This window comes from Marmota flaviventris, chromosome 4 (assembly GCF_047511675.1).
Source record: "Marmota flaviventris isolate mMarFla1 chromosome 4, mMarFla1.hap1, whole genome shotgun sequence".
NCBI lineage: Eukaryota > Metazoa > Chordata > Mammalia > Rodentia > Sciuridae > Marmota > Marmota flaviventris.
The window spans coordinates 152,007,200-152,034,768 of record NC_092501.1 but is presented as its reverse complement, the minus strand read 5'-3'; the positions used below and the strand labels follow the sequence as shown (position 1 = coordinate 152,034,768).

The window sequence follows — 27,569 nt, the reverse complement described above, 5'->3', positions numbered from 1 at the left end:
AGTGAGACTATGTGCCAGGGAAAAACACAGACAAAGCCATAGATATTCTTAAGTTGAGCTACATCATTTAAACTAATTTATAAGTTTAATTATCAGATCATTGCACCATTTCTTGTTTAAAAATGTAATAAGCAGATAAAAATATTTTTAAATAACCAGAAATAAAAATAAAAAGGCCTGAACAACTTGACAAACAGCAACAGAATTATTTCCAGTCAGTTACTATGAATGGGAATATTCACTTTATACAGCAGGCAGTGACAACCATCTAGCAATTCTTTAATCAGGCACTTGATGGAGTATTTTTAAACTAGTGTACTCAACAGAAGGGCATCTTTCTTTCACACACACACACACACACACACAAAACAAAAACAAAAACAAAAAAACCCCCACAAATATGGCTTTATTACAAAGGATTCAAGATGGCAACTACTTAGAATCCAGTGCCAACACGGATTATAACAAACCCAGTGAGTATTTTGTTTTTCAATTATTCATAGAAAATTTAATCCTGATTAAGTATCCTTGGGCAGGAATTCATGGGTAGTTGATGACTGAAACCAACATTTATGTGAAATGCTTCTGTTAATTTAATCTGGGTATATGGCTTAATTATGATTGAGGATTCAATGTAAGAGAAATGAATTATATCAGGATTAAAATTTTAGTACCATATTGCATAGTACCTTTTCCTTTTTTCTTTTCAGACACATAAACCTTTTTGTCCCTTTACCTAAGTGCTCAAATTTTAAAATCCTTTGTCCTTAAAACCCATGTAAAGTGTCTAGGTTTTCTTTTTCATAAATTTGTCAAAAATCCTTTGCTAATTAAGCTAAACCTGAACTAGAGCCAAAAATGAAAGAATTGGCAAATAAACCCACCCACAAGTAAACAAAATCTTATTTAGGTAGCTGAGTATATTTTATATTCATTTCCTGAAGTAATCTCATTTTCAAATTCTTTAAACTCTAACATGAAATACATTTTCTTTAAAGCATTAAAACGAAGCAGTTTTTTCAATCAATGTATTACACTGATTTCATAACTGGACTAGTTTAGATATGTATATGCAAGTAATCATTTAACTGATTACTTTTTAAAATACTATCAAACCTGAGTTAGCTATTGATATGAGGCATTATAAGTGGTGAATATCTTACCAAACTATCATATAGTTCTTTTTCACATTTATTCCATATGGAAATTGCTTCAATCACCTTATAACAACACTCTTTCTTGAAAGTTTATTGTTTAAGTTTCTTTCAAAACATTTGACTTATTACCTTTTTGATTTTGGTACTGCTTAAATGCAGTTATATAAATAACATGCTCTGGTTTCAAAGTTCAATTTTTCATACCAAATGTATGAAAAAAGAGTCACTGTATTTGGATCCTTATTGCACTCCTTTAACCAATTCACTTTTTCTTTCAACAAAAATCAAGTATCAGAAATGAGGGCGACTTTTGTGTCCAGATGATATGGTCAGTGGCAGTGTTACTGAGGAAAGAGAAGAGACTTCCCAGTATAGACTGTGGGATAGGAAAAGTCTGTAGAGAATAACCATGGAAACAGACTGGCAAAGGATAACACCTATTGTGATAACCTGAAAAGAAAAGAAAGAGAATGCTTTTACTGCAAGCAGAAACAGAAAATATATTCTATTTATCATGAACACGTATATGCTTTTTATATACAGTACTCTATCCTTCATCTTTACCACATGTACATTTTATCAAAGAAATCTTCAACAGGAAAATATGACTTATGTTATGAACTGTAATTGTTCAAGGGAAAAATTCCTCCAACAGTTTACAGATGCCAAGTAAGACACAAAAGAATAACTTGCTAAAACATTCTCTCCTAAGGGTGTGCACACAAGAGTATAGACAAGAGTAGTAACTCACAGGAAAAACCAGGTTCCTGGCTAATAGGAATTAAGCATGCCACTACCAAATGCCAGAGTGCTCTAAAGCCCTTTCAGAGATTTTCAAGTCACTTCCCTATTTCTATATACTACCTTCCTACTTATTTACCCTTGTGAATACCTCAGGCTCAATAAACATTTGTGCATTCAAGCACATAGTGCACTGCTTTGTAAGGGGCTCCTGGCAGAACTCCACTATCAAGTGATGGAGCAGTTCGCCCAGGAGGGGAGGAATCAACACAATCAAGACTCGGCTACTTGAGCATGGCACTCCAGCCTGTAGTCTGTTACAGAAACTGACTGATTTTTATGAATCTATCATGATTTTTACAATTACGGAGCAAAAAATTTAATCTTTTTCTTAACAAAGATGTATTATAAATTCTATACTATGTGGCTGGGTATGTAGTTCAAAGTAAAACACTTGCCCAGCATACACAAGGCCCTGGGTTCGACGCCTAGCACTGGGGGTGGGAGGAGATATATATATTACATATTTAATATATAAAACATTATTCTGAAGAAGGCTGAATTAAGAACAAAAGATATTTCCATCATTTTGCTTATAAACTAAATTTTTAAAAATTATTTTATATTTTAAACAATCACAAGTTCAATATTTTGTCAGTTGTAAAGAACTCAAACTTCTGAATCAACAGGCCTCTCCTACCTCAATATTTTTCAAAAAAAGACTACATTTTCATTTAAAATGACTAGTTTGATTATATTACTTACCTTATCTCTTTGGTAGTCACTGAAAAGGATAGAAATGCACGTAAGAACAGGATGGCATAAAAACCACAGGATACAACCCTGAAACAAATGAATAATAAGTCAAATAAGTACAGCTTTGTCTTTATTTACAGAATGTACCAGATAAAAACATTGTTACTAGCACTGAATTCCTGATTGGCCTCAACTGGCCTTTAGGATAAAGCTAGCAATAAAATGTAGAAAAAATTTACTGTTGCTGTCATATTAATACTGTTTTTAACCAAATGTGTTTTTAAAGAGTATTTATAACCTTCTATTTGTAAATCTGTTATATATACAAATTTTGATAATACTTATAAATACATTAATATAAGCAACAATAATTGAGAAAAAGCAAGGTACAAATGGAGAATATTTTTGTAAAAAAACATAAAAATGCACATTCGTATGTGAATGTAGATACACAAAGAAACTTTGTAAAAATACACACCAAAAAACTGACTAATAGTGGTTACCTTTTTGGAGGTAATATGGAGGAGGGAGAATGGGAAGGTAAGAATGGAAAACTGTTTATATTATACTTTCCAAATATCTTTTTCTGGTTTTCCTTGAACTATTTCAGCATATTCGCTTTTCCAAAAATTAAATTTGAAACAAGTAAGTTAAAATATAGCTGTTGTGGGGTACACTGAAGATTCAAGGATTAAAAAGATGTAGAAAAAGTGTTTGGTACATTTTTACATGAATGAAAATGGAGGAAACTACATGTAGAAATAAATAAAATTCTCTGGGAGGATAAATTAGGAACTCCTATCAGTGATGATATGAGGAGATGGTGGTAACTGCATAGAAGGAAGCAAGGTAAGAAGTACTTTTTGCTACTCTTTGAATACTTTTAGATTTTTGACCCTATTCAAAAAGTTATATTAAAAACTAAAAATAATTTTTATTTAAGTTCAAATAAAAACATTTAATACTGTTTTGAACAAAAAAAGGGCCCAAACATCTCAAATATATATGAACTTATCAAACAATATCCACTCCTGCCCCTGTGAAAAATTCAAAAGCAAAATGGCAATTTCTTGCCCTTTGGGTACTTTGCAGTGGCCCTAGAACCCAGTCTGAAGCTGGGTTCTAGGGCCACTGCAGCAGCTTTGCAAAGTTCAACACCAGAAATAGGGAGGAATTTGGCTCTTCTGCCATACATGCCTCAGAATGCTGGTGGACCAGGCTGGATCTACTGCACACAGGAATGAAGGGACACAGATTTTTTCAACCTGACAGAAAAACAGAACCTCTATGGAAGGAAGGTTTCTGTGAGTTACTGCTCCAACACTTCTCTTGACAATCTTTCCTTTGACTAACTAGGTATAAGGAGAATAAAACAAACAAATAAACAAACAAAAAATATATATTTTTAAAGCTCTCTCAGGCCTAAGAGTGATATACAAAGGGGGACTTAAAGGGCTGGGGATATAGCTCAGTTGGTAGAGTGATTGCCTAGCATGCATAAAGCCCCTAAGTCAATACTCAGCACAACAAAAAACAAATAAACAACCAAAAAGTACAACAACAAAGAAAGGGGGAATAAAATGGACATGATTTAATATGGGTGAAGTAGCTGAAACACAATAGGTACTCAGCCACCTGGCTTCATCTGCTTATGCTACAGGATAGCTCCTCAAGTGTTATAAAACACTGCATAACTCTGAGACAAACAGTTCAGCTAATTAATAAACTGTTGAAAAATTGCAAACTGTATTCTAATTAGAATGATAAATTAGAATATCATTAAAAAAATTAAAAAATATTCTGTTACCACAGAGAAAATGCAAAATCCCTATTGATATAAGAAACTATAATACAGGCAAAGTTGACAAAGATTACATGGAAAATACTACTCCATAGGTTCTCTAAAATTGGGAAGATAATGCCCACAGCATTATGGTTGTGAAGATTAAATGAGTAATACAAATAAAGGGCTTACAGTAGTTCCTAACACATAATAAGTAAACAGAAGTTAGCACGTGGATTTTATTAACTTCCCACAGAAATCAGAACAACATTCATAATCAGAATAATCACTTTTTACCCCAGCTCATACTTTGGCAAATGTGATGTAGAACTCTCTTTTGAGTGTGCTTCTCTCCACTGTGATGATTTGATAGAGTCCACATCCTAAAGACAATGCTAGGCAAATTCTTAAAATGATTAGGAGAATCCCTGCTAAGTTGTGGTGCGAATGGTAGCTGTGATGACTAGTATCTTCAAACTGTTCCCAAAGTAGTAAAATACTCTGCAAAAAATTTTTAAAAATTTAAACATTACATTTAGAGAAGAAAAAAAAATGATACCTACCTAAAATTTTTTTTTCAACTTTTGCAAACTTTCCCTTTAACATTATATAAATATTCCTAAGGGATGTAAAGATGTAACAGATTATAAAGGCTGTTAAATAATAAAGTACAGGCATAGTTTTTTCCTTGCTCTGATAACAACTAAGTCAGAGAAAATGAATTTTTATCAAGTGAGACCCAGTTTTGAAAACAAAACAAACAAAAAAACAAACTAGTGCTATCCTGATTCAGATATGACATCTCTAAGGACAGAAATATATTGAAAAGGTTAAGTGAATAAATGTAAACTTTCTTCTAAATCCATCCTCTTCTTACTTCAGTATTGTCAATAAAAATCAAACTGTTCTGCATTACAGTCTATTATCTCAAGGTAACTTTCAAATGTCTCAAGATCTTTTGTAATCCAGAATTAACAAGTCAGAGTTGTTGATTTCAGACTTCACTTTTTCATGGTAACCTCATAGCTAAAAGAAAACACATCTTTCATGTTCACTGTAAGTGCCCAGGGCACTGTTACACACCCTTATGTTGTCTGCTGACCTTTTCTCCCATATTGTTATTTCAATAGTGAAAAGCGCAGCAAGTTCTCATTATGCCGTTCTGTTCACTGCCATTCAGTAGAAATCAGTGTCCATCTTTCCTCCATCCTTACCAAACATCAACTGCTTAAATTACTGTAATATTTTTAGCATCAAACATACCTTTGGGCTTCATTTATTTGTCAACTCAGCCCACAGAACCGAGTCTTTAGTGACTTCCAAAGAGTTTAGATAAATCTCACTATGAAATTCAATTCTTAGATTTTATGGATTTACCAGCAACCTCTTCCTTTCCTCATTCTCACAGTTCTACCCTAATTTTATTACTGCTAGTACTCTTAGTAAGTGAACTTTGTCATCCTGCACATGTAAAATTTTCTTTAGGAGCTTAAATTTTGCTATTACTGAAAGTGTTATTCCTTCCATAAAATTATGCCTATCTGATTTCTTAACCACATTTCTAAACTTAAATTTTACACCACAAGTACTATTATAGAATTACTATTTTTCATGTTTCACATTTTTACAATTTGAACTCCCTATTTTCATACACATATGCCAATATGTGATCTGTATGATATATGTATTTATGTAGTCTTTGGTTGCCTGTCTCATCAACCTTGTCTGGCTGCTGAGGATCAGGGCTTTATCTAATGCATTCTTCCTAAATACCCATTTAAACTCTAGGGTAGGGTCAAAATCTTAATTTTCAGTTTGTATTTGTCTATGATAATGAATTAAAATTATAACAAAATGATTAATGAAAACTGAGTTTTTAAAAGAGCTATGAATTTAGAAATGAGAATTTAAAAAGAAATTAATAATATTCTCCATATATCCTGGATCAAAAACATTAAGTTGGTCTTACTTTATTTTAATCACTTCTAATTGAATTCATAGGCCCTTTCCTGGCACTCTCTACTTTCAAAATATCACCCACTAGGAAATAATCTTTCTCAAATCAATCATGTAAATTCAATACTCCTACGTCACTCAGCACCTACTATACTTTACTAATACTACGGGAAAAGGTGAATACAGCACCGGCTCCACCACTGATTAGTGAATTTTCAATTTATTTAATGCATTAAAACCTACATCATAATGTCCTTTACAGAGCCCACATGCATATTTCATTATTATCTGTAGTTAATGCTGGCCATAGACTCAGTATAAATTTTTGTTCACACCTTTCTTTCTTCCTAATTTTTATAAATCCATTGCACGTAGGCATAGAGATATCTTAGAATACAGTCAATGCTACCAATATAGAGGAAAAGGAAAAAATTAAAAGGACCTATGTTTTGCTATTACTGAAAATCCTCAAAACTTATGTCCTCTATATAAGATTAGATCTGTTTTTGTATTTGTTTCCAGAAAACTAGACCCCATTCTATCTTATTCCATATTTTGCCTTTTAATTAATCTCCTATAGTTACTCAAATATTTTTATGTATAAAGTAACCAACTGTAAAGATCCTTGTCAATGGAATAAAATCTCAAATTCATTGAATCACTCATTAAATGGTCAGTACTTACCATGTAATAAAGAAATATGAAAGAAAGCTATTATTAAGTAGGAAACATTACACTTAGAAAAGCTGGTAGGATGCTCAAATCCAGGTAAGTTACAATTAAATCCCACAAACTATATATATTAGCACCTGGAAGGTTAACAGATTATTTGATCTTTAAATCCATACTTCAAAATGATACAAATTTCTCATGGGTCCCAAATTTCAATTCTGAAATACATTGGCATTTCTAAATATTGTTAAGCATAAAACTGGGTCTCAGCACTCACCACTCACCTGTGTTACGACAATGAACACGGCAATGCCAGTGGATGCAGGAGTAGAATCCCACTGGAGAGGTCTGCTTTGAGACTTCTTCATTCTGACTATAGTCCAACCCATGCATAGACTCAGAAGTAGGTATAACATGTGAATTTGGGAAGCAATGTCAAAAACTAAAGGGAAATAAAAATTGAAGTTAACCAAGTTTTCATAATACACAGAATTTGGTACTTTTTGCATTGAGATAAAATTACCTTTTGTTTTATTTTGTAAGCCACAAAAGTACAGGCATTTTTTAAAGAGACGCTAAGGAAATTCAATAAGTGATATTCATGGATGATAATTCTAAAGGATTACAAAAATTTCCGAAAAATATATAATGTTTATAAAAACAGTTAAAACAGTGGTAATACTACTTTAAAATGTATACATATATATATATATATATATACACACATACATATATATATATATATATACACACACACACACATACCCATATCATATCTCTATTAAGTTTAACCTTAATGACATACATGTTTTCCATTTTTCTAAGCTTTCATAACCATAGATAATCCTGATCAAAAGAATCAAATTTTAAATATAATTTGTGCTGTGTACAAAATATCAATACCTTTAATTCTGGGTTGTTAATTTTTTTGATGACTAAACTATATTGTAAATAGCATTTTCTAAAATTATTAGTAAGAAACACTATGACAATAAAGTACATAGCCACTGTGACATCCAATTATGTCAGTTTTAGTTTCAAAGTGCTGAAGACAAATGGAAAGCTTGGTGAATTAGTGCAATGTGCCACCAGGTGGCTATCACTTGAACTGCAGGGGAAGCCTGCTACTTTTAAAAAACAGTAACAAAATCACCTGTATCCCGTTCAGCAGTATAGGGAAACAAAATCTATAAATACTTCAAGTTCCACCCATATTTATATAAACTAGTAGTGATTGATTTTTTAAGGGCTATAATTTTTCATAGTGGTGTGTTCTGATGTGCATTTTGGAATAAATTTGTGATAATTTAACAAAGTGCCACACAGAAACTCTGATATTCATAAATTTTACTTCTTTTATGTAAGGATATTATAAAAACAGAGAAAACTAGCTCTAGTATATAAAGGTTCATGTTTAAAAACTGCAAGCTAAAAATCCATTTCTAATACACCTTTTCAAATATATTTTTACAGATTTTCCCCTTTCATCTAAATTAAAATTGGCTACTCTACATTTATACTAATGTATCTGTGGTAGTGAATTCTGATAATTACCACTACATTTGAATAAATAAAATGTTATGGCCAATCACATCAAGAACACTTTCTTTTCATCATAGGTTTTTGAATCACTGGGATATCAATTAATTTTATTAAACATTTCACAAATACATTCATTTAATTACATAAAGAAGCTAAAGGAATATTCCTACATAAGCTGCTAAGTAGCTTATGTAGAAATTGATTCACTCATTCAGTGTACTTACCGTGCAATAGAAAATATGAAAGAAAGCTATTATTAAGCAGAAAATAATACATAAGCTGCTAAGTAGCAAAAACAAATACCTGGAAAACCCCCCTAATATTCTGGCTCATTTCTTTATGTACTAAGTAATACACAGATGGATATAAGACTATAACTGGATAGGTAGAAGACAGCTCATTTGTTGTTGGAAAGTAATTAATTTCATATAGAATACACAGATCACACAAAAACTCCATTCTGTCTTGAATTTTAATTACTTTAACTAACTAAACCTTTTGCTGTAGGAAGCACCAAAAATCAGCAACATCAATTTATTGCCATTCTAAACACACACACACACATCACTCACACACACACACACACACACACACACACAAATTTTTGTTTCTCAGCCTTCCATAAAAATGCAAGACTGACACTGTATTATATATAGCAGACACTCACAAATATTCATCAGTCTTTCATTTTAGTAATAGCTTTGCCACTAATTGGCTCTGTGTGCTTTGCCCCTTTGAATGTCAATTTCTTCATCTAAAATGCATAAGCTGAATTATTTCTAAGGTTCTGTCCAGCTTTAACAATCTACAATTCCATTAAATATTTGAAAGACTTCCAAAAGGGAGAAGCAGAGCTCTAGACAATGTTCAGAAAGGATAAGCCCCTCCTGCTTGTGTACAGAAGTGCACTGAACATATCCCCTTCACAAGGAGAATGAAAGGGTTTTCAAGTTTCAAAATCTTGAAACAGGTGGCAAGGTCTGGATGAGTGGGTCCAAAGATGATTAGTGGTAATTACCACAAGATACCCTAAAAGAGCAACGAGACTAGAAGAGAAATGTGGAAATATAAAGAAAAGTAAATCCTAATAGTAAATCCAAAGATAAAATGAGTTTCATATTAAAAATCTGCTTTGTAGAGCAAATCTTAGTTTTCCAATATTAAGAGTAGCATAAAACTTAATGTCCCTTTGCAGTTCTCTAAAATGTCATGATTACAGGACCTTTTAAATATCTTTTTCTATCATGCTTAATTGAAAAATTACTTCATAAAAGTTTCTCTTATAAATAAAAGAACAAAGATGTGCGATCAGCTCAATTATAGATCTACATATGGCCTAGTGTCAAAAACAGAAAAAAAGCTGGTGCAACAGAAAATGGAATTACAATAGGGAAAAAATATTCAGCACTGGGGTCAGACCTCTACTGCTCAATAGCTGAGTGACATATGAAAACGTGCTTCATGTCACTGAGTCCAGATTCTTTATCTGCAAAATAGGGATAAGCATATCTACTTTTTGGTGAGGATAAAATCAGAGACTATATATGTAAATATGCTCTCAATATAATGAAGAGTTACACATATTATTAAGAAGCAACTAGGGAGGATAAATGAGAACTAAATCTGTAACCTTGTTTTCAGTCAATATGAGTTCTAACCAACCTTGGGCATAAAAACTGTACTATGTTAAAAAATTACATATTTATGTGGTTTTTGCAATGCTGGGGATTAAACCCAAGGCCTCACACCTGCTAGGCATGTGCTCTGCCACTGAGCTTTTTTCCCCAATACAAAATAATTTTTAAAAAGGGAAAATGAACAAGCAGGTAGCAAGTTTATCTTAAAAAAAATTAAACAGTGCTCAGAACAATACTCACATTCTGCCAAACTTCCCATAAAAGGTACCCCTATTCCATCCTTGGAATACCTGAGGAATTGAAATGGAACATATTAGTGTAAATTACAAATGCGAAAAAAAGTGTTCATAATCAAAGCAAGCATAATTGTGGTGCACTAATTAGGATTAATTAGACGTAATGATGAACACAGTTTTAGTGGTTTTGAGTTACCTGGAGAAATGAATGTAATTAGCTAAAGCTGAACCAGCTTGTAACAGCAATGCAGTTGTCAGAACCTTTAAAATCATGTGCATGGGTCCTCCTTTCTTAATAGCCTGCCACAATGATTGAGCATAAATGCAAGCAATCACAAAGTACACTAGGACTAGGAGGAAAAAGAACTCATGTAACCCTGCGAAGAGAAGAAAGGGAGTTTGCTTCAGTAAAACAAAGCCAGTGCAGTGTTGGGCTGCTTTCAAGTTTTCCTGTCAATATATATCTAGACTTTTAAAACTGAAGTCACAGCATTTATTTTTGTGAGAAAATAAAGAGGGAAATTATTTAAAAACCAATTTTTTACTTTAGGACAAAGTTTTAACTATAAAAAAGTAGATTAAACCAACTACTTAAAGTCAATCTATTAAAAAAAAAAAAAAAAAAAAACGCAGTCAAGGAAGCCCAAAGATTCACCATAAAATCACACTTTAGTTTGAAAACAGCAAACGAAAACAAAGATTTCAATATTCAGTTAGATATACTTTTTACCCTAAAAGTGGATTCTTTTGTGAGAAGTTTAGAAATAGATCTATTTAGTCATTAATAGTTTGCTATACCTGGATGATGCTCCTCCAAGTGTCGTCCCTGGGCCAGCAGCATCACCAGAGAACTTGTTGAAAATGAAATACCTTAGGCCCCACTTCAGATCTACTGAATCAGAATCCCTGAAGGTGGAACTCATTAATTTGTGTTTTAGTAAGTTTTAGGGTGATTCTGATACCACTAACATGTTCTGGAATGCTCCATTACTTTAAATTTCCATTTGGATAAAACTTTAAAACACCTATTATAGCCAAAGTCACTTTCTGAGGTAAACTTTGTGTAGCTCTTGCCAAAGAGGAAATCCTATGGAGATCAAATGACTGCTCTACGATTAACTGGAATTGTGATACTAAATAACTGGCCACCAATTCAAGTTGCCAACAACATAACTTTGTTCTCAAAGGCAAGATAGGTCAGTCATATTTTTTGGGAATTCAAACAACAAAATATGAAAAGGGAAGTAGTCCATAAAAGACTTGATGCTAGGACAGGCCACAGGAGTCAAACTAGGCTACAATGAAATAAAATTTTGAGTGAGCAGAAATTATGAGCAAAGAGCGCTGGTTGGCAAAGATGAGAACAAAGTGCAGATGCTATATTAAAAAGGATGCAGTCATTATAGCGACCTCTAGTTCCAAAAAGCAGCTCTTCTCCATAGTCTTCACATAACTTCATGATCAACACCACCTTTTCTGGGTGACTTGGAATCTTTTTCTGAGTGTTCCTCTTCCAGAAATTTTAGAATTTTTTTTTTTTATAATAAGCCAGAAGATGTACTGAGGTTTATTGCTTACATTTACAGGCATCCCTCAGTAACCAAAGAGGACTGGTTCCAGGATACCACTGGGATACCAAAATATATGGAGTCCTTCATATAAAATGGTATTTTATTTGAATAAAAGCTAGGCACATGCTCCTATATACTCCAAATCATCTCTAGATTACTTATTATACCAATACAATGTAAATTCATGTTAACTAGATGTTATGCTGTATTGTTCAGTGAATACTGACAAGAAAAAAGTCTGCATATGTTCAGTACAATTTTTTCCACAATATATTTGATCCGGTATCCATGAAAATAGAACCTGTGGATATAAAGGGCCAATAGTACTTGGTTACACTCAAGACAGTCCCTAATATATAGCTTTTAAATTCTAACTAATATTAGAATGTCATGATAGCAGCTGAGATTAGAGCCATCTCCACAGAATCTGTGGATGAAGAATGTAAATTACACTCACTCCCCTTCCAATTGTGAACACTGAGCCTGCTCCAATTACCCTCGAGGAAAACTCCAGTTAATGAGCAGAAAAGGAACATTTACATTATGTGGAAAATAATTTTGGAAAAGATATAGAAGACACAAATAAAAGGGAAAAAGTCAAATAGTTCAATCTCAATCACTTTAGGGGCATGGTTAGGAGGAAAAAAAAAAAAAGGCAGCAAGAAGTTTTTTCCACTGGGTGTCTCCCCTGCTCTACCTATATAAATATAAAGACAGTCACTTTCTAGAGCAGGTGAAAAAGTATGTTTAGACTTCAGGAAGAGAAGATCAAATAACAGAAGGGGCATACTTCCTTTTTAAATTCCTTACATAGAAAAGCACTGCAGCTTTAGAAATAATGGAACCATAATCCTCAGATTACTGTAGGACTGGAACAATACAAAACACAAATGCTAACCATATTATAACAGCTGTGGGTCAGTAAAATTCCTTATACTATTCTGTGTATTAGATCTTAGTTTTTACCTTTCCTTCTTTGTATTAAGGAATAAAGCATTCTATTTAAAGTTTTATTTATAATACTTTATAGAATATCTATTACAGGATAAAGTTTCAGGCTCCATTAGGGTACAAATCTACCATGAAAAGAAAATCCTCAGACTAAGAAATCGGAATAATGTGGGAGGAGGGTACTTTTAAAAATAAGACACCTATCACCAGCAAAAAAAAAAAAAAAAAAAAAGCCTGAGGATTATTCAATGTTAAATGTATCTCTCAGAAAGGACCAATTTTATAGCCAAAAAAGCAAATTGTTTCACTGAAATAATATATTAAATGAACCAAACTAAGATACTTTGTTCACTAAATTTTAGATAAATGATTCTTTCCTTGAGGCCATCCATGAGCTACTTTAAAGATAAAAGGGTGTGTTGTGTCTACACTGTTTTTAAAATTTTTAATGTTTTTAATGAGTATGTTATAGTTCTATATAATATATATAGAATCACTTTCAGTCCCCATCACTTCCTCTTTTCTCTTCCTCCTTCCTGCTGCTTCCTTTCCTCTACCTACTGGGCTTCCCTCCATTTTATTGTTTTTAAAATTGATACTTTACAGAAGCTAGAGCAAAATAAGGGGAAAAAAACCAAAACCAACAACAACAACAACAACGGTGCGGGGGGGCGGGGATCCCACAAAAAAGGAAGGGAGATCAGTGGAGTGGAGGAAGGAGATAAAGGAGGTGAAGGAGGGCAGGAAGAGAGGAACTCTGGAATGAAACAGACCAAAATATGCTATGTACTTACATAAATGTCCACAGTGTATATCTACAAAGCACTGTTTTTTTAAAAAACAAATCACTCCCCCAAAAGTCTGATTTTTTTCCACTTCAGTTACCAATTATACTTTTTTTATGCCACCAAGCTTCACAAGACCAAAACAATCTGTGTTTTTTCACACTGAAATTAAAATCTAAAAACAGATGAATACAAAGTGTTACTTGTCCTACTTAAAACAACATTCACTAAAGAAGAAACACATTCTTAAATGAACATGTAACTGTGGTGACACAGGTTATAAGGAAATGTATAGGTTGTAAGGCAAGTTCAAATGAAGAACTGGCAAAATCAAGTAGGAAGAAAACTTAGAGAAGAGCTTCAATAACTTCAGCCCCACCTAAATGATGGGAGAGCAGAGGATAAGAAAAGCAGAAAGAATCCTTGAGCCATGGGGCAGCACTTGCAGCAGATCTGCTTGCCTGTCCACCATCCTTCCTGTCTTGGTCCCAATATGTACCCTCCCTCCTATGCCCCAACAGCAATCAGAAATTCCAATACCCTTTCCAGCAGAAGGTAAATCTAGCCCCTTCGACAGATTTGTTTACCTTTATCATCTTTCTGTACGGAAACTAACATTTCTCTTATAATGCAAAGATATATGACCTAGTTCTAGCCAATGAAATGTGATGGGAGCTTCTGGGAAAGATTCCCTTGCTATTAAGAAGAGATACCAAAATTTGCCAATACCTAGATGGGATGTCCAGAACAACTATAGCTAACCCTATGGGGAGCCAATCTAAAGACAAAGGTGACAGAGGATACCAGGGCAGAGAGACACTAAATAATCCGCTCTGGAAAAGCCTTAGATCCTTTTCTTGTTTAAGATAATTAAGTATACCACTTGCCTTAGGGTTTTCTATTACTTTAAGCTAAAAACATTAAAACATGTTACTAATAAAACATGTTACCAGTGCAACATTAAGATCTAACCCATTATCTTTTGGAACATAGAGGAAAAAAGGGAAAACAGAAAAGCATGAACATATATGCTAAAATTAAATACAGTGAGATGGCAGATGTGAGAGCCTGTAATATTCCAATGAAAACCAGTCTATCTGCCTTAGGTAATAACGCTCTTGGCATCCTAGGTGCTTCTTTTGGTCGCTAACAAGAGCACGAATACAGTTAACAAGGATTTTAATCTTTTTACAAAGCAGTTTCATTTGATTCTACCTTAAAGCATTATGCTCCTATTTAGTACACTGTCCAGTGGCATCAAACTTGCCTCAGTTCATTTTGTAAAATTAGACTGTATAGAATAGAGGATTAACCAAAGTCTGTTAGATATAAAAACACTAATTGTTTTGAAAGAAAACAAATTATAAAATTTAACCAGATTAACATGTATCATTAATTGCAGCAATTATCAGCAGGTTATTCTAATTCAAACCTCCCAGACATACAGAAATAGTCAATTCTTAATAAATAAAGCCATAGCAAATCAATTCTCCTTACTTGGAGCAGATAACGAGATAAGTGACCAAGTTTCTGAAATGAACTAATTGGAGATTATTCCCTGAAAACAAATACCTGAGAATAAAAGAATCCCTCTTAAGCCTTTACTTTAAAAAACTAACACATCACCAAAACAATGTGGAGTAGAGACTTTTAGGTCAGTGGTCCTGACAATAAACAGAATCAACTTCAGAGCTCTGAACCAATCTGGATTTTTAAAAATAGCTTCTCTAGCTATAAACACAGTAATAGGCTGCAAACCATCAATTTGGACTAGAATAACAAAGAATTGCAGGCATTTTAATCAATACAATGATATGATCTTTAGGAATTAAACTAGTCAAAAATTAAGGCTGAGTACTTTTGGGTACTTTTGGCACTTTTTAATAATCAATCCCTGAAGGTTAGTCCTGCACAGAATCATGCTTAATGAAAATACACATTACAGTGAGGTTTTGCTCCTTGTTTAAACATTGTCAGCTACATAACCAATGTAACTTTACATATTTTAGAATAAGAAAAAACTTTAAGATATCAGAGTGAGCATCAAACCAACATCAGTGACAACATTAAGAAAAGTTAGAATGAGTCAGAACTAAGAAGCAAAGCAGAATGTAAATCCTAAAAAGCTAGCCATAACTCCAGATGTTAAGGAAAACACTAGAAGATATGGGCAAGGTTCAGGACAAGGCAGGTGGGTGTGGGTGGCATTCATTGGCCCAAGCACAGCACAGGGCAGAGATGTAATTGCATAAAGGTGTGGGTTCAAAGTTCAGATGTGAAACTGGAATGAGGGAAGAGAGCAGAAATGGAAGCCTGGAAAAGGAGGCAAGAAAAAAGCATATCGGGAGTCTCAAGTCCCAGAGAGCCACACAATAAATAAGACAACCTTTTGAGCCAAAGGTCTACTGCCTAGAAGGCAGGAGGGGAAAGGACAGCACATCTGGACTCCACTAGAGGCAGTGGGGCTGGCATATAAAGGATTACTTCCTAGTAAGCCCTTGCCTGGCCCTAAAAATTGGTGTTAAATGAAATAATGAAATCATACAGTAAAGTGATCTTTCTTTCCCATATCTTTTTAAAATAGCTTTACTAAGGAGGCATAACTGATGTATATCATAAAACGCACTCAAGGTTAGTATACGATAATTTTTGGTATAGTTATACAGTTGTGCAACAACCACAATTCAGTTTTTTTCTTTTGGTAGTACTGGGGATTGAACTCAGGGCTTTGAATATGCTAGGCAAGTGTTCCCCACTGAGCTATAGTCCCAGCCCACAATTCAGTTCTAAAACATTTCCACTTCTTCCAAAAGCCCCTGGTGCGTGTTTGCAGTAATTCTCATACCTACTCTCAACTCCAAGCAACTATCAACTTTTTAAAAGTGTCTTTATTAGTGGATTATAGCTATACATAATAGTGAGGTTCATTTTGACATAACACATGCATGGAATATAATTTATTCCATTTCAGTGTCCATCTCCTCTACTCCGTTGTTCTCCCCCATCTCTATTATTGCTCTTATAAATTGGTACTTCATAGATATACATAAAGGTGGAATTTACCATGGTACATTCACACATGCACGCAGCATAATTTGGTCAACATCATTCTGCTATTCCTTTCTCTTCCCTTCCCTCCCCTGTCCCTTTCAAACCCCACCCCCACCCCACTGATCTCCCTTCCATTTTCATGGTGCTGTTGAAAGGGATCTTAAAAGTAATTTAGTCCAAGGCTGGGGATGTGGCTCAAGCGGTAACATGCATGCACGGGGCGCTGGGTTCGATCCTCAGCATCACATAAAATAAAATAAAATAAAGATGTTGTGTCCTCCGAAAACTGAAAAATAAATATTAAAAAATTCCCTCTCTAAAAAAAAAAGTAATTTAGTCCAAATCAGTCATCCAATGCTATCAGATTTGGATTTCACCAATGCCTTTTCAAAATATGGAAAATAAATGTCAACATCTTTTATAAAGATAAAATAAATGACAAGACTAGCTTTCAATAATGATCCACACTGTTCTAAGGTTATCATTAGTGAAATCTGACCTTTAAGTTCATCTGCATTCAAAAACAACCTGAGTGGCTTAGACTCTCATTTCCCTCACAGAAAGAACTTTTAAAACTATCTATTTTAAAACATTAGCATCCCACTGACTCTATAAACTTTTTCAAACCAATGGATATTATAATATATTCATTCTTTATACATTCATTTGTGACCTATTACAAATGCTCTTTGACTTGCTTTTCTAGCTGTGGCAAACTTACACTTTGAACTAAACATTGGTTAAGTCTAACACGGCCTTATTTTTGTCCCACCCTCCACCCATCCTCTTTATGGCCGACGAGATGCAATGGAATTAAATTCTTCTCTAAGTAGACTGACTTTTTCAAATGGGCAAATAACTCATGAAGTCATCACTTTTCTTTGACAGATGGCCTATATAAATCCTTTTATAACTCTGACATGTTACTCCAACAAGTCTATTCTACTTCATACTGGGTTTATCGAAATCATAAGAATCCCTTAATTTTTGTTGAGGCTAGGAATCTCACTTCAATAGGGCCAGGCATAGTCACCTAAAATTTGGTAAAAATGTGTCTTTATGGAAGTAAATTTGACTCCAGAAAGCATTATAGATTCTGATCATTCCTATGTACCAATAAAGGCAGTCCCTAAATCTGTTCAAACAACCTAGTGAAAGGATAGCCTTGGAAAATAATTCAGTTTCTAAGCTAAACTGCCGAAATATCAATTTAAATTGCTTTATTAACATTTTTGTTTATAAATATAATTCTAAGATGTCATAAAACAATAAAAAGAGGTAGACCACACAGAGCAGACTAAACACTATACATCTCTACCATTCAGAATAAGAAACCTATTATTTTTGTGATTTTTAAAAATTCATTCTCTGCATTTTTAAATACACTGAAGTCATGCAATATAAAATTCAGTGTTCTGCCTTTTAAACTTAATATTATAGCTATCAAAATGTTATCAAAAGATTCATTCAGCCATTTCCCAAATGCTAAACACATAGATGACTTTAAATTTTTAATATTCTAAAAACACAACATGAAGGTGTTTTTTATGTCTTTTTTTTGTATTTAGGATATATTTAAATAGGTATTCTTACCAGATTCTCTAGCACTAAAATGGTCAAATGGATTTCCTTCAGCGTCTGGGTTTAGTAACACGATTTCAAAGGGGATATCTTCCACCTGAGAGTTCTCCTTGTCATCTCTGCATGTATACTTGTCTGCATAAAACACGTGCCATGTTTGTGGAGATGGAATCTGGGACACTGTCAGATTATGTTCAGTCTGGTTCATTGTCACTTTAAAGAGAAAGAAAACAACACCTTTCAAAGCAAAACTCTTTTTAAATTATTTATATGTGACAGTGGAATGCATTACAATTCTTATTACACATATACAGCACAATTTTTCATATCTCTGGATGTATATAAATTATATTCACACCAATTCGTGTCTTTATACATGTACTTTGGATAATAATGATCATCACATTCCACCATCATTAATAACCCCATGCCCCTTCCTGTCCTCTCCAACCCCTCTGCCCTGTCTAGAGTTCGTCTATTCCTCCCATGCTCCCTTTCCCTATCCCACTATGAACAGCCTCCTTATATCAAGGAAAACATTTGGCATTTGTTTTTTTGGGATTGGCTAACTTTACTTACCATTATCTTCTCTAACTCCATCCATTTACCTGCAAATGCCATGATTTTATTCTCTTTTATTGCTGAGTAATATTCCATTGTATGTATATATATATATGCCACATTTTTTTTATCCATTCATCTACTGAAGGACATCTAGGTTGGTTCCATAGTTTAGCTATTGTGAATTGTGCTGCTATAAACATTGATGTGGCTGTGTCCCTGTAGCATGCTGTTTTTAAGACCTTTGGGTATGGAGTGAGGATAGGGATAGCTGCGTCAAATGGTGGTTCCATTCCCAATTTTCCAAGAAATTGGTGAGGATGTGGGGAAAAGGTACACTCATACGCTGCTGGTAGGACTGCAAATTGATGCAGCCAAAGCAAAACTTTTAAATATGCTCACTGTTTTAGTTGTATAATCAATCTAGGGATTAGAATCCTTTTTTTGCCTCAAAAACTCAGGCCTGGGTGTAGTACTGGAATAAGGCATGTAAAGTATAAAGCAGATTAAAATGATGCATTTTATACCAAGAAATCACTATTAAAATACTGAAATACCACAAATGAAAATGGTTTCACTGAAACTTTGAATTTACTGTGATAAGAAAAAAAGATACACAATTTTATCATTTTAACCACTTTTAAGAGAACAGTCCATGACAATAAGCACATTCACAATGCTGTGCAGTAACTGCTGTGACATTTGACATTTTTAAGTTACTTGAGTTAAATTTTAAATGGAGCATTCAACTAAGAAAATCATTATGATATCTAAAAATTATGACTGACAAGTAGTTTTTCAAAAAATTTTTCCAAAACATTTTTCTGACTGGTCATTCTTAAAAGCAGTACTGGGCTAAAGGTACAGCTCCATGAGACAGTGCTTGCTTGGGCCCTGGGACTGATTCCTAGCACCCATATCAAAACAAAACAAAACAAACAAACAAAAACATCAAAAGGCACTTAAAAGTAAAAAAAAAGAAAAGAAAAAAAGAAATACAGAAGATGTGGAGCCAACCTAGATGCCCTTCTGTAGATGAATGGATAAAAAAAGTGTGGCATATATACACAATGGAATATTACTCGGCAATAAAAGAGAATAAAATCATGGCATTTGCAGGTAAATGGATGGCATTGGAGAAGATAATGCTAAGTTAGCCAATTCCAAAAAACCAAATGCCGAATGTTTTCTCTGATATAAGGAAGCTGATTCATAGTGGGGTAGGGAGGGGGAATATGGGAAAAATAGACAATCTCTAGATAGGGCAGAGGGGTTGGAGGGGAATGGAGGGGGAAGGGGGTTAGCAAGGATGGTGGGATGTAATAGACATCATCATCCAAAGTACATATATGAAGATATGAATTGGTGTCAACATACTTTGTATACAACCAGAAATATGAAATATTGTGCTGTATATATGTAATAAGAATTGTAATGCATTCTGCTGTCATTTATTTTTTTAAAAAAATCAATAAAAAAAGGAATACAGAAGATGAAAGTTACACTGGTTCAGGTCCATATAAGGTAATATGACATAGTGGGGGAAAACTCATGAAAGTTGGCATCAAACGGATCTGTATATATACAATAACACTCACTTTCTTCATTTGTAAAATGAAGATAATACCTATAGCAAAGAACTGATGCAAGGACTAACTTATATGAGTCACCCAGCATGGTATTTGTCAAAGTAGTTGCTCAACAAATTAATTTTCCTTCTTCTTTCTTTAATACAAGGTTTTATACTAATCACAGTTCTCAAATCAGGGTAATCCTGCTTCCCTTTAGGGCATTTTGAAAATGTGTGGGGACAATTTTGTTGTCATAGTAGCTGTGACAAACTTGGAGGGAAGCTGTGCTATATCTCATGTAAGCTAGGTAAAGTCACATAGCAAAAAACTGTTCCTCCCTAAAATGCCACAGTACCCTCTTTTGAGAAGTACAAAATAATGATCTTTTCCAGATCTAAGACTGTAATTCTGCCCTAAGAGGCTTTAAATAATACTACTTGAAGCTGTGGGGAAGCTGTGGGAAAGTGGTGTCTCAAACTCCAGACACTATTCCAAACAGTGGAGTTAGCAGAGCAAGCCTTGGCTTTGTGTAATTCAGTAAATAAATTACATTTTATAAATTTGCTTCTTCAACAGTATAATGGAAGATACCTGCCTTATCTAGCTCAGAATTCTTCTGAGGACAAATGAGACACATGAAAAATCCTATATTAAGATATATGGTTTTATACAAAGTAGAGTATTCTTAACGCATAAAATTACATTGTTGGTCATACTTTACTTTGAACTTTTCTGTACACTGGAAATTTTTCCTAATAGAAAATTGAGGAAATGTTATGTATAGGATGGCTTGATAAATGAGATACAGATGTACCTAGTCAAGATTCAAATTTTAAGGACCTTGAATTTACAACTGGAAATTCTACCTATTATGAGTTAAAATGAACAAGAGGATTTGATTCACAACAACACAACATTGCCTTTTTGGCTACTGTAGATTAGCAGACTTTATATTACTTCTTTTTTTAAATTATACAGTCGCTAAAAAAATGCAGCTAAGATTTTAGTTTCTGTTAAATTTTTGAAGACCTTTAGTAAAAATATAGTCAATCAATAGTTCAGGAATGAGACTGTTTAAATGTGAGGCTTGCAATTATATAATCTGGACCTCATTATATAAAGGTTCTGCTGTGTCTCTATCACTTGCACTTTTTCTCTTAGATAAGACAATACAAAAACTCATTATTATATTTTCATCAATATACTTTTTGATGTTTCATTTTAAACTACATGGACCTACAGAGACAAAAATGTGCTTCATAAAGTGATACTGGCCTTTAGTTTTTGTCTGTCTGTTTCAGCAAGCCTGGTAAGTGAGCCTCTTGACAAAACTGTATGTTTATTGTTTGTGAGACAAAAGATCACAGAAATATGCACAGCATGCATATTCTATGCTGGTATAATTAGTACCTCAAATATTAACAAAAATTGAATTGCAGTGAATGGTGTTGCATGGCTAATTGCCTAGTCATATTATAAAAGAAAATGAATATTATTGACCAAAATACACAGAATAAAATACTAATATATTTAAATGATTTTAATACACCAAATACACAAAAAGATATAAAATATCAAAATGTTTTACATACAATATATTTAGCTCTTATAATCTAACAGCAAATTATCCCGAATCTCATTAGATTTCTTTTAGATAGAAAGAAAAACTCACCATTTTCTGTGCTTGTAGGTGTTCAGTTTGCTTGCTTTTAAAACCAAAATCGTTCTTGTCATTAAAAAAAAAAAAAAATCTGGCCTGGAGACACAACTCAGTGTAGGAGACTTGCCTTGTATGCACAAGGCCCTGGATTTGATCCCTACCACCATTCACACATACGCACAAAAGAAAGAAAGAAAGAAATCTGATGTGCTATGAAATTCAAGAACAAAAGAAGACTGAAAAATAATTTCTCAAACATTAATCTGAGTGAATCAAGCAACTAGAGATTTTTCAAATCTACTAGTCTCTTCACAGTGAGTAGTAGCAGTAAGGTTTTACATAGGAGTTGGACATCATTAATGAGTTCATTCCAAATAGGTGAAAGGCTATTAATTCCTAAAAGTCTTACTGATAGGAAATCCACTTCCTAAAAGAATTATTTTTACTTAAAAATGGTGGTACTTAAAAAAATGTGGTACTATTACAGTGTCATAAATTTAAGAATATGCTTTGGTTTCAATGTACCCAAGCATCTATATAATAATATACTACAAATATGACAACTACTATATAAAAGTTCAAGACAGATTTTCTTAATATTTGGATTTTATTACTGGGAAAAGAATTAATAAAATCTATAAATCTGTATCTATTTATATCAATACATATTAAGTACTTAATTTATTTCAGGCACGAATATTAACAAAAACAATTTTCATTGTTCTAAAATTCCTGCTTCCTGATATCTTCCGTTCCATAATTACAAAGAATACTTTTGTACTTCACAGAATAGAGAAAAAGAAAATAGGAAAAGACACAGCAGCAAAAGGCTTCCTTAAGTTATACTCCTACATATAACTGTATCCTGGAGTAACCTTTAGAGTTGCAGCATCTTAGGATGGTCAGGCCCCTAGAAACAGTCTGACTTATTTGTAGAACACATAAGTGAGGCTCAAAACAAGCCCTTTTATAAGTTACTAGCAGGGATTCCCAGTGTCGTGGATATCCTATGGCACTATACTTTCTCCCTGTGTATAGAAGGTCTGGGAATGCAGGAATATGAATCATGAAAATGATGTTTTTTAAGAGTATATCATATATGGCATAATACTGACCATGTGATAACAAGAAAATAAATTGGTATTCTTATAGCCCAAAGCTTTAAACTGCCTAACAAAGTTTGTTTTGTTTTTAAGGAAAAAAATTGTAGGAAAATGTCTTTAATAACTAGTTTATATTTTTAGGTTAAAAAAAAGTCTTAAAACAGATATAAAAAGCTTTTAAATAATTAAATTTAACCATATTTAAAACTAGCCAATTTTAAATTATGTACAGACAGACAATAAATAAATACCATAAACAACATTAAAAGAGAAACCAGAGACTGGGAAAAATACATGAAGAATTCTTACTAATCAATAATAAAAAGCAAAATAATTCCAAATGGACAGGGTAATAAATAAACTATTAGCATAAGGGAAACCCAAATGGTTAATAACATAATTCAACTAAACTCCAAGATAATATGTTCCTCAACTTTAAATACATGGTATTACATGGTTCATAACTGGCTCCTTGTCCTCTTCCTGGAAGCCTGATAAATTTTTACTAGAGAGAGAAAGAAGTCTTTGCGGTGCCCAAAACAAAAAAGTGGTTCAAATCTGCTACTTAGAAAGAGCACTCTGGTTACAGAAGGGGAACCATCATGGCTGCGGAGTGGCCAGGTGGGAGGCAATTTCAACAGTACAGGCAAAGGACTACAGCACTGCCACAATGGATGGCAGACTGGGGACCTTTACTTTTATCCCTATCCTGACTGGCTGCCTTATGAGGGAACCAGATGGCTAATAGGAATGGATGTTTAGAAAGGGGAGTGTTTTACTTGCCTAGACAAAAAGAAGACTCTACCACATCCCTACATATGGATGAGTCTCTGAATAATAGGTGGATAAAGAGGGAAGAAGGTAATTCCTACTTTTTCTCAGGGATGATTCACATTTCTCATCTCCTACAGTCAGTTAACTTCCAAGGGGTAAAATGGGTAGAAGGGCACATGTGCTTCATTTCTAAATTATAAAAGCTTTCACTTGCTCTGGATGGCTATCACCACAACCACGAGACAATGTTGAGGAAAATGGATGAGAGCAAGGATTCAAGCCACTAGATAAGGATAAGGGAAATCAAGCCTCACCAGAGGCAAACCCTGGGTTTTACAATGACTTGGTGCTGGTACCTCCCAAAGTTAAGTATTTTGTCACCATATTACTAAGTCAATGACATAAAACGGCATCACTTGGGCTAAGTTTTATAATTAACTAACATACATGTTAGTGTGTTAGCTCAGTGCTGGCAGAAATATGCATTCAAAAAATACTATCATTGGTTCCATGCTGACACTGGGTAAAAATATATTTGTCATATTACCATAAATTATATGAATAGTAAAGAGTCTGAATGAAAGAAAGGACTCCTTTATAAATTATCTGGATTTTTTTAAAAAAATTTGAATGTTAAAGGCAGGGAGAGGCATTATATATTTTAAACAAGGAAAAGGTTATTTTCCTTAAAATTCAGCTTAAAATGTACCAAAGTGTTATCACAGTGTGATATAGGCAAACATGAAATATCTTATATACTTCAAACATAAGGAAAAAAAACATATCTAATGGTCAAAGAAAAAAGGATATACTCACTTGTCAACTGAGCTCTGGATAATTTTTCACTACAACTATAACCATGACTGCTTTCCTGCAGTTTTAGCCATTCCTGGGCTTGGAACAGGTAGAGTTTAGCTTCTTTTCCAATAGCTACTGCTATGTTGTTGATTCTGACACATAGAAGAGCATGGTCACCTTAATATTAAAACAAAAATGATCAACTTATTTGGTCTTATATGAAACTGAGATAGTAGGACAATTAAATACTTTCACTTAAAAAAAACCCACAATTTTTTATATTTAAAAACACATATATTTCAAAAACAATTTTTAACTCTTTTTTTGCCTCACTTTACAATCCCTATACATCTTTTATATTGTTCATAATCAATAGAAATTTCCTGCCAAAGTTTCTTTCGTTTTTTAACATGAGTTTAATATTTCAATTTATTTTTAATGTAAAAAAATAAGCCTAGGAAATAGCAAGAAAGTTCAAAGAAATGTGTTTTGTGGTATATATTTTACATCTAAGACAAAATTTTACATATCAGACTTTTACAAAACAAAAAACTTTCATAACAATATATGTTAAGTCATTAATAATCGAATGAGCCTGGTTGCACACAATAACAACAGTGAAGACCTGGAACAGAAATGGCAAAAAGTAGTTGATTCTAAGAATGGGGACACTAGGTGACGAGAGGTAAAGCAGGAGCCTATTTTTCACCTTAAAATCTTCTTAAAAAAATTGTTATTAGAATTATCATTTTGACAATATATCATTTTGATTATAATATATATTTGTGTGTAGTATACACAATGAATGTCTAAGTCTCTTGCATAAATTGGTTACCTTATAAATTGTCAAATCATAAAACTGACTATAAAGCCCTGTTAACACCTTAAATTGCATTCTGAGTTATAGGCTGTTTTTTTCAATATATTTTTAGTATCATTTTACTGAAGTCTAATTCACTGAAAAATTGGTATTAACAAAATATATATGAGAATATAATTACATATTTTTATATGTGTATGTGTACACACACACACACACACACATAGAATGAGAAAATGTATTTGGAACACCCTATATCCAATCTGTCTTGAGAAATTTAGACTTAGTATATGTTTCTCTCCCATGTTTACCAGGTAAAAACCAGGTTGTCTTCTAAGTCTGTAAGTCTGCTGGTACAGCATCCACGCACACTAGATTTTTTCAGCACTGTTCAGTTGTGCCATTTATTATAGTGAGATTACTATCACTATTATTACTCAAAGTATTGTTACAGTGAGTTAAAAAAAATGAAAATCTGACAAAATAATAATAAAACTATATAAAGGGTTTCTCCTTTATTCACCAAAGGTATATATTCATATTGGATTTTTTCCTTTCTCAGCTAGGTTCAAAAACTATAGACTTTTAAAAAGTCAGGTTCCCCTGCCTTTATATCACCAATTCTTTAATCTCTCAGGACTTTAAATTCCTTTCCCACACCAAAACCACTTTTCATTTCTATTATCTTCTTCCTAAGAATCCTTTTTAGGCCAATATTCTGATCTCCATAGTTGTATCTTTTAATGCAACTAAAGGTTATTTAGACCAAAGATCATAAGTTCACCAAGGACAAATTATTTGAAATAACAATACTAGAGAAATAGAGTTACAAGAAAATATCTGAAATTTTGAGGGTACAAGTAAATGCAACAAAAATTAGAGTCAACTGCAAGTTCATTCATTATAGGGATGATTACTTATTTTTGAGGGAGACCAGACTGTACAAATCAAAGGCAACTCTGATTTCAGATGGGCCAAAGAGAATATCAATAATGAAATTTCCGGGACACTATACATTATGAAGTTTCCATTGAATTAACTCTAGGCCTTAAGATCCATAGTAAATCACCCAAGTAACCAAACTGTTCTGGCAGTAATGGTAATTAGATTACAACCCCTCTGCTCCAAGAGGCTTTACCACACTGGTCTTTAAAAATAAAGGAATAAAGGAAAAAAAAAAAAAAAGAAATCTAAGTTCCTGGGCTTACATTCACCCTTAATAAGGCCCAAATGAATGTAATCAGGCCCAGTCGGGAATGGACAAAAGATGCTTGTTTAGGGGAAGGATCTCAAAAAGATGCAGAGATCAGATCAGTCATTTGTGTATTCTTTTGCAAGGGGAGGGCTGGGAAATGGACACGGGCTTTCAGGTGCAGAACACAACCTCTATTCGCCAGAGGCTGCAGACAAGCTTGGGACAGCAACTGCGGGGCTGCCAACGCCTGCCGCGATCCCGGCTAGTTGCGAAGGGGGCAGGGCCGAGGCGACCGTGAAGTGCAGGTGAGGCTGGCGAAGTCGCCCGGCTGGCCCGACGTGGCAGGGAGGGGCTGGGTGCCGCCCGCCCTCGGCCTACCCCCGGAGGCGGGGAGGAGCGGTCTGCGGCCCGCTGGAGCGATGGCCCGCGCGCCTCCATCCCTCTCCCCGCCCCCGGGACCTACCGTGGAACTCGAAGTGGCCGATGCTCTGGCCCCGAGTGTCTCGGGCCGCGGCGCTGCTGAAGCTGCCCCGCAGGGTTTTACCCTGGCTGCCCTGCGGCCACCAGCAGCACGTCAGGGCCACTGCAAGCAGCCGCAACCCCCCCATCCTTGCCTCCTGTTCGGCACCCGCACCCGGGGCCCTACCGCCTGCGGCAGTCAGCCCCAC

At 34.1% G+C, this 27,569-nt stretch overlaps 1 protein-coding gene across 1 annotated transcript; it reads right to left on the bottom strand.

Annotated features, from left to right (window-relative positions):
* Window positions 1-385: 385 nt before the first annotated feature.
* On the bottom strand, window positions 386-27,569 carry Gpr180 (G protein-coupled receptor 180). Its single transcript, XM_027938873.2, has 9 exons — window positions 27,365-27,569; window positions 24,905-25,063; window positions 18,432-18,632; window positions 10,677-10,857; window positions 10,485-10,534; window positions 7,350-7,507; window positions 4,747-4,938; window positions 2,664-2,741; window positions 386-1,607 (listed from the first exon to the last, which is right to left on the bottom strand). Exons 1-9 carry the CDS (start codon window positions 27,507-27,509, stop codon window positions 1,449-1,451), a joined length of 1,323 nt encoding a protein of 440 aa, XP_027794674.2. The 5' UTR covers window positions 27,510-27,569; the 3' UTR covers window positions 386-1,448.

Coding starts and splice junctions, on each gene's coding strand:
- Gpr180 (XM_027938873.2), bottom strand. CDS start 27,509: ATGGGGGGGTTGCGGCTGCTTGCAGTGGCCCTGACGTGCTGCTGGTGG. Junction 18,633..24,904: donor ATCCAGAGCTCAGTTGACAA/GTGAGTATATCC, acceptor TTCTCTTTAAAG/TGACAATGAACCAGACTGAA. Junction 4,939..7,349: donor TGTTCATTGTCGTAACACAG/GTGAGTGGTGAG, acceptor AATTTTTTGCAG/AGTATTTTACTACTTTGGGA.